General features: G+C 34.1%; 1 protein-coding gene across 1 annotated transcript; it reads right to left on the minus strand.

Annotated features, from left to right (window-relative positions):
• LOC116129337 (calmodulin-binding transcription activator 2-like) lies at nucleotides 1-5,245 on the minus strand. Its single transcript, XM_031415080.1, has 5 exons — nucleotides 5,041-5,245; nucleotides 3,822-3,941; nucleotides 1,322-1,437; nucleotides 1,079-1,167; nucleotides 1-82 (listed from the first exon to the last, which is right to left on the minus strand). The coding sequence occupies exons 1-5, from the start codon at nucleotides 5,078-5,080 to the stop codon at nucleotides 1-3; spliced, it is 447 nt and encodes a 148-aa protein (XP_031270940.1). The 5' UTR covers nucleotides 5,081-5,245.
• Between the last annotated feature and the right edge of the window lie 3,113 nt (nucleotides 5,246-8,358).

The raw sequence follows: 8,358 nt of genomic DNA on the forward strand, positions 1-8,358 counted from the left end.
TTATGATGATCCAGTTGCATTTAAGCTTCTAGAGTGCAATGTCTCATTTCTTATGCCAAAATATTTGATTCCAATGCTAGAACTACAAATGTTCAGAGAAAGTGAAGTTCAGCTTACAAACATAGTTTCTATCAACTTTCTAATTTTCATTCTAAAAATCACTGTCCGGCATTTAAGCTTCTATAAAACAATGATATCAGCTATTTGAACCATAGTAACAATTAGACACTAGAATAACTAGATTTTCCTTCATTTCATACAACAGTCGCAACATTTTCAATATTTTTAGAAATATATTGTTTGGACCAAAATTTAGAAAGTAATAATGATTATGGTGATTAAGAAGCACTTTTACAAACATTTTTTTATTTTCTATTTTTTGTATTCAATTGGAATTACATAATCAAATAGGATAAACCTACATAATACTAGGTGCTTTTTTAGTAGCCAGAAGTTTGCTTCAGGTGTTAATAGAAAAGTATTTTTTTTTTTCTATTACTTGTTTAACAATTGTATTTGGGGCAATAAAAGCTTCGATACGACGTCGTTCAACTTCCGTTGTCCGTATCAATAATTGTCTTGGTAAAATGAGCTCTTCGTTTCTTCTCCATCAACACTCGTCTCCCAAGTCCCAACACACTCTGCGTAACTCCTAAGCGAACAGAAAAAAAAAAAAAGTACTTTCATTTAACAGAAAAAAAAAAAAGTAAAAAAGAAAAGAAAAAAGAACCGCACGCCGGAACACATAATGGCGGAACCGAAAACCAAATACGATCGCCAGCTCAGGTACTGACTCCTCTCCGTCTCTGTCGTACTCCTAATGACCGTTTTGCCCTCAATTTTGATTATTCTCATTCCACTTTCTCTTTAGTTGGATAAACTTCCATTTGCACTAGGTTTTGGTTTGTTTTGTTCTATGAACCCTTGGGTTTAGGGACAGCTTGTCCTTTTGTATGGACATTTTGTCCACCCTTGTATACTTTTAATAGACAATATTTGTTTATTAGCCAAAAAAAAAAAAGAAAAAAAGAAAAAAAGAAGAGAGATAGAGAGATGACAATGATGAGTTCAGACTTACTGTTCAAGCAACCAATAGCAGCGCCTCTGGAAATTTTCGTTCTCTTCTCCATGGGCATAATAGCAGTGTAACACATCAACACTTCCAACCTAAAATTGCTTGGATAATTTATCTCTCAAACTCTCACTACATTTTATTTGAATCATGATACCAAAACATAAAATAGAAGAAGAATAAGTGCAATTATTCAGGGCCTTAATCTCAGGGTTCCACAGCCCAGATAGAAGCTAAGTGCAACCTTACCTTCAATTTCTCATGCGCCTCCTTAACAGTCTTTCCATCTTTTTTCTTCCTCCAATTATGTCCGTCCTTCCTAAAGTATCTCAACACCTTTCGATCGAAAAGAAAAAGTGAACCACCTAGCATGGCGGAGTGCATGTCAAGCTACAATGTTAAATACGACAATGTTTCAACACAGAAAATGTTTGAAAATTACCAACAAGAAGCAAACACTAATGTTTGAACTGAAAGTTTTCAAACTTCTCAAAATTTCTTCCACATGGAAACATCATAAGATATGCAAAAACTAAAAGCAGGCAAGGGACGCAGAAACATAAAAAATATCAATCACATCAAATTCAGAACTAAGAGTTATGAATCAATTAATCCTACATGTAGTGGCCAAAAGAATTGGTATGCTGTTGTTTATATCAAATAAGCAGTTAAACCTATTATTCCTCCGAATGATATTAAAAAATAAAAAAAGAATATAAGAGCAGGGTGAAAAATGCCCAACTCTTACCAAAGAACAACATTTAAATCATAGGCCATGTAGCCCGGTTTTTCCTCAATGGCATAGCAAAATGATAAATTATATACATGTGCCCCTCTCAAAATTCAGAATCTACATATCCAAACAAATAGGTCCCAAATTATTTGCACAATAAAAGTAATGAAAACTTGGAAGGAGACACAGTAAAGAATGGTTTAGAATAGCAATCACAATCAAAATGTCAGTTACCATCAGTTCTCATATGTCACTCACACATCTAAAGTTTCAGAATCCATTAAAACATATTAACAACTTTTAATGACCTAGCGGTTGTAGGAATTCTTGACAGTCATGAATCATTAGCAGTAAATCTACGTTTACCCAACATTCAATCTACCCAATTTATTTTCTTTGTGCTATGGAAATTTAACGAAAAATATCTGGCTATATATTCCAAAATAAAAGTGCACTAACATGTAACAGATTAAAAAAAAGGGATTACAAAATTATTGCATGATAAATTACCTAATAGACTTTGAATCCACCAAGCTAACAAAGCATAATACCTTCTATAAACTTCAGATACTAACCAAACAGAACAGAATTGTGCACTCGCAAAATAGGGAATGATAGAACAGGGAACAATCAGACCAGAGCAATTACATAACAGAAGAATTTAATGCAATACCAGAAAAAACAGAAAAAGATAAATCAAATATAATAACATAAAAGGTACCAGAAACTCTGAATCAATGTATTTGAAGTTGACAAATCAGCAATTAAAATAAACAGAAACTAGTTTTAAACCAGCCAATTTAATGGCATCAGTTTACATATGTTTGCTTTTCTGTGGAATAGCAAGGAGGGAAATCTCAAGGAACAGGAAAAATGGGGAGCAAGTTACAAGAGAGCCAAAAAGGCTTCAGCATCATCATTAAGATAAGTGACATGGACTCATAAGTCAACCATACATTATAATGACACAGTGAAAAAAGGTGATAAAGACAATTGCTTATAGATTTAATTCCGACTCCTTTAACAAAGATCACTATTTCACTAAATTTTCACCATTCAGAAAGTCCAGTGAATTACATAGGCAGAAGCAAGATATATAGGAAACTCTGGATGCTATAAATTACTAATGTAAAAAGTGCTAGAAACTATATACAATCAAGCAATATGAGGTAAAAGAATAGAGCATGTCTGGAAGAATTTTTGTTTTCAAAATATCATATACATTTGCATAGCAATAACTAAAATTAAGCACTATAGCTTTCCACACCTTGTTCACCTTATTTAAGATTTTTTGTCAAACAAATTATATAAAGTCCAGTTTATGTAATCATACAATATACTACAAAATAACTTATTAATTTTCTTAAAAAAAGGGTTGTCCTGAGAACAGTTTTATCAAAAACTGACTTCAGCAATGGCTGACAAACAAGTGTAAACAAAACAGAAAACTGCTGTGAGCATAGAAGACAAGTTTCCTATTTTATTCTTTACCCAAAATCTATCCACCTTTATACATGTTTGCAGATTTAACCGGAGATCACTGCCGACAACTTTGGTAGCCAAAAAACTTGTGGGATAAATATCCTAAGCAGATGGTTCAAAAGGGAGTTGAACGTTTGAGCTCTTGGCAAAAACCAAAGGCCTTAACCACTACAGCAACCATTTGGGCTATAAAACGCAAGTATTTTGACAAGTTCATACACATAGAAACAACATACCTTTGACAGCTAATTCAGAGCCTAAAAACTATGTCCAAAGTTTGTTCTTTATGGTACAGAGTAAATGTATAAGTTACTTAATGGCTGCGACTGGCTGAGCTAGTATTTCAAGAAATTAAAAGCTTAACATGATAATACTTACAAGAAACATACAAGTCACCAGAGAAGTTGGCATCAAAAGCCTCTGAAGACAATTTATTACACATATAGTTTTAACTTTTACTATGCAAGCAAGTATTGGTAAGAATTAATATTGTGTAACAACTAGTGCTTCCAAAATAATTTGCAATAATCATACTTGAAGGCCTGTTTGGAGGCTCAGATGAAATCTGAAACTTCTGATAATTCCAAAGAATTTCAGAAATTTCAGCTGGCCGCAACCATCTATGCTGGGCTTCCATTTGTAATTGCTGAATATCTGCAAATCAAATGCCAAACTCAATCAACTGAAAAAAGTATTCCCAGGATTATTATTATGAATGGACAACAAGGAAAATGTGGGTCCATGTAGTCAGAAGGAACATGCTGGAAACATTGCTTAGTTATCACTATGAGAACATTATGTCAGAACATTGAGAGATCAAGTTAGGAAAACATCAGAGGGAATGTAAACTCCCCAAAACTGTCATTGACTTTCTCATAGTGTCAGCAAACTCAAAAAATTCTCAAATACATATATATAAAATACACAAAAGGATAGGGACCGTGTTCATGACTTAAAACAGCTTATTTTACTCATATGTTTGGACCACGTCTAGGCTCAAATCAACCACAACTTACTAATAAGAGATAATAGAAAAAGTGATATCCCCAGTTATGCATAATTCAGTCTCTAGCAACCATCTTCACTAGTAGAAGATACACTGCATGTGCAACAAAAACTTGCAATGATCACCTTAGGACATTTTTCACTCTCTCCAAATATAATCATTGTCCCAATACATTGCCATTGGGACTCTCATAGTGGATTTTAATTCTTGTTTTATAATTTATGCCTGGAAATTTCAAGACCTGATTAGAAACGGGTAGATAAACCTGGGCACGGAACGATCTGAACCTCTAACCTCTTCATAGGAAACCAAACATCAAACCACAAAATCCATCTGAAAACACTAATTTGTTATAAGTCAAGTTCGCCAATACGCAAACAGTAATACTGCGACTTGACGCAATGATTCTATGACAACCATACAAATTCTTCCCAGATCTATCTAAGACTAGATATTCAGCAAATAGTGGAATAAACATCTCAAGCTCTTAGCATGAACTCACTTGTTCTTCAAAATTGATCTAGCAAAATTCGCACTCCATTACCATTAAAAATAAATAAAAATACAATAACTTGATTGGTTATTAATCTTTAAAAGAAAAAAGATAAACATTTCGTATATTTAAATTAATTTCATTTTCACAGCAATAATAAGAAAACCTACAGTATTGATTCAATAGTCAATCAAATCGAAAGAAAGGAGAAATTTAACAGAAAAAATGAAAAGAAGAAAAGTGAAAGAGCTGACCTAAGCGAGGACCGGAGGCGTAAGATCCACGATTCGCCATTGGAATGGAGGTGAATCAGAGCGAGGAAGAAAGAAGGGAAAATTCAAAATTTTGACTGATTTGATTTGCTTGATTGTGTAAAAATTGGGGTTGGAGTCAGCGTTTTTGAATGTGAAAGAGAGTGAGGTTTCTGAGGAAAACGGGAAAGTCCAAGGAAAGTTCAGGTCGTTTTTATTGGACTAATTATTATTGGACATCTGGGGGACCTTTATATCCAAAAGCTCTTCTCACAAGGACCGATCCGACTGAGTCGATTCAAATTTAATTAAAAGGCTGTAAAATTTTAAATTCTTAACTAAATAGTCTTATTATTGATTAGCAGTAATTAAATATGATTATTGTTTAATTAGGATTAATAAAATAATATATAATCTTTTAAAAATTATATTATATCTCTAAAAATCCAAAATTATTGCAAATAAAGCCAAACCCAAAACAAATTCATTTGCCTCCTCCCTCCTGCCATTAACGCATCAGAACTACCCTCCCTTGGTTGCTGTTTCTTATTAGCTTTGTTTCCATCTTCTTCTTCTTCTGTCATTAATGTTAGTAAATCGATGGGGTAAACGTAGCGAAAAACGAAAATATTTCTCATCGATTACTCTGATAAGCCCAAAATCAGAGTCTTATATATATACACACAAACTTTACATGCTTAAATTAAAATAACATAAATCAAACCAAAGATCGGATCATACCAACGTTTGGAGGCTCCGTCAATATCTCTAAACGCGATCTCGCTACCGATTCAAGTATAAGATTGAACTCACATTGTCCACACGAAAACAGTATAACAAAGACTAGAACCAATCTCTAGCTTTAAGGATTTAAGGTTTGGAAGGGTGAAGTAAAGAAGAAAGGAAGAGAGAAAAATTCTCTCTAATTTTTCACGCTCACGGCCAAAATGAAGAATTGTGTAAAAACATATTCATTGCTTTCTTTATATAGAAAAGCTAAATGTCCATTCCACCCCCAAAGTTTAGCAATAACCCAAACTTAGGTGGAATTACCACAGGTCCCAATTTAATTATTTTGTTAAATATTAATATTAACTTCAATAATTAAATTCGTAATTTTGCTACATAACTCCAATAATAAAATTGGACACAAGCAACAACCTCAGTAAATTTAATTACACATCAAAATTACCAATATGCCCTTTCGTCCAAAAGACGAAAATACCCTTCCATAGTTAACCATCCTTAAGTTGTCTTCTTACTGTGTGACTTGTAGGCTCCTCATCATACCAGTAGTGAGTAGTATCGCGATTGATACCAATCAATCGTCTCACTACACACAATCCAAGATTGGCCCCTAGCAACGCATCATGGTCACCCGATAGATTCGGATTCAGCGAAATATCTATCTGTCAATGATATTGTTATTGTATAATTAAATCCTTTCATCATCTGTTATCTCATTGAGACAGAGGTATAGAAATAGTGTCAACTTCAGTTACTCTCGATATGTTTGTATTTAGTTACTGGAGAAATGACTGGAATAATAAATTGGATTGGGCAACAACTCAATCCTATTGTGGCCACAACTTTAGTGTTATTACCATATATTGAATTGCACCATGAGATAACTTCTCCCATACCCGGGAGTGATGAATCTTTTCTCGATCCATCATAATCTCGATACCCTCCTCGATATAGCCAATCACTACCGTATTGATAGCTTTGAATATAACTACGTTGGGCTAGTGTCAAACTACATCAATCGGTGAACAAGGTGCTCCGGTGATCTCAAGTCTAAGGATCACATGCACCACCATTCGTTAGAGGATTTATTCCACAAACACTAGGGTTACCATCTATATGGAATCCTCTAGTGGGTCAGTCTAGTGAACATGCCTACAGTAAACACCCATGTGTTACATCAAGTTGTCAACAAACAACCTTGACAAGTGAGATCAGTCACTGCCTTTCGACAGGGTCGCTCAACACTATGATAGTCTTACCGTATTATCTGTGTCCTTGGTCAGAATAACACTGGGACTATAGATATTTCTAGAATGGCCACCATATGTGCTCATAAGGTTCTCACTATCAAGATTTGAAACACTTGATACCCTCGTCACGGTTCTACCATTCGAAGGATATATATGAATACATATAGATATGTTTTACACGATATAGAATAAAATGTCTTTTATTGATCAATGAACATCATTACAAAGGGTCAATTCTATAATAATTGATTGGCTCTAGGGCACCTACTCTAACAATTAACACCTTCTTCTTCCTCCGTCATTAACATCTTCTTTGTCAAAGATCTGCCTCCCCCTCCTTTTGACATTTCATCCAGGTATGTGTATCTCCTACTTGCATTTTATATATCGATTTACAAAGATTTAATGATGGATTGGGTTTTGGTTATGATTTTGATTTAATTGTTTAGGTTGTTGGGTTGTGTTTGATGTAATGCAAATTGAAATGAGTGAAATTTATTGATTATTTTCTTGCATTGTCAATGGCTAGGGGTGGTAGCACTGATTATAGGTGGAGATGATTGAAAATATGTTCTGAATCTGGAATATCACTTAAGCGATCTGGTATGTCTAGTGTAATGCAGTAGATCACTTAAGCGATCAGGTATATGGCATAAGATCGCCTGAGCGATCTGCTATAAGTCTGGTATATCGCAGCAGATCGCTTAAGCGATCAGGTATATGGTAGAAGATCACTTAAGCGCTCAGACTTATTTATACCAGATCGCTTAAGCGATATACTGGATCGCTCAAATCGCTTAAGCAACTCTATAAATGCTATTTAAAATCTGTCAACCCTTAATATATCGGTTAATAATTTTTTTTTTCTTGCATTATAGGTACTTGGCTATTATTAGACATGAAACAAGTTGTTTTGGATGTTGAATATTTTGGTGAATGGATGGAGGAAGAAAGTTGTTGGAAGTGGATTGGGAAGAGCAAATAAGTTATACCAATTGCTATGAGCATAAAGGTTAGTTTTAATGAGTTGATTGATAAAATAATTAGAATAGGTGATTTGAGTTGGTCACTTAGTGATATAGTTGTGAAATATGTTTTAAGTAGAGTTCTTGAACATTATAAGGTACCCCCTGCTGTATTAAAGTCGAACGAAGGTGTGAAGTTATATATGCTTGATGGGGCGATAATGGTTCGAGATCGATTTTAAGGGTTTCTTTTGTAGATAAACCGTTGGAAGTTGGTTTAAAGGAAAGGGATAACGAGGAAGTTGGTGAAGAGAATGCTAGTTTTAATTTTAACTACGAGGGCATTGATTTCTTTGTTG

Source organism: Pistacia vera, unplaced genomic scaffold (genome assembly GCF_008641045.1).
Source record: "Pistacia vera cultivar Batoury unplaced genomic scaffold, PisVer_v2 Contig210, whole genome shotgun sequence".
Taxonomy (NCBI): domain Eukaryota; kingdom Viridiplantae; phylum Streptophyta; class Magnoliopsida; order Sapindales; family Anacardiaceae; genus Pistacia; species Pistacia vera.

What these genes read in the sequence shown, in the direction of transcription:
- LOC116129337 (XM_031415080.1), bottom strand. Translation starts at nt 5,080, where the DNA reads ATGGCGAATCGTGGATCTTACGCCTCCGGTCCTCGCTTAG. An exon ending in GCCTCCAAACAGGCCTTCAA is followed by an intron (nt 1,438 to 3,821) that starts GTATGATTATTG and finishes CCGCCATGCTAG; the next exon opens with GTGGTTCACTTTTTCTTTTC. An exon ending in TGCTATTGGTTGCTTGAACA is followed by an intron (nt 83 to 1,078) that starts GTAAGTCTGAAC and finishes GAACATTTGTAG; the next exon opens with TTCTAGCATTGGAATCAAAT.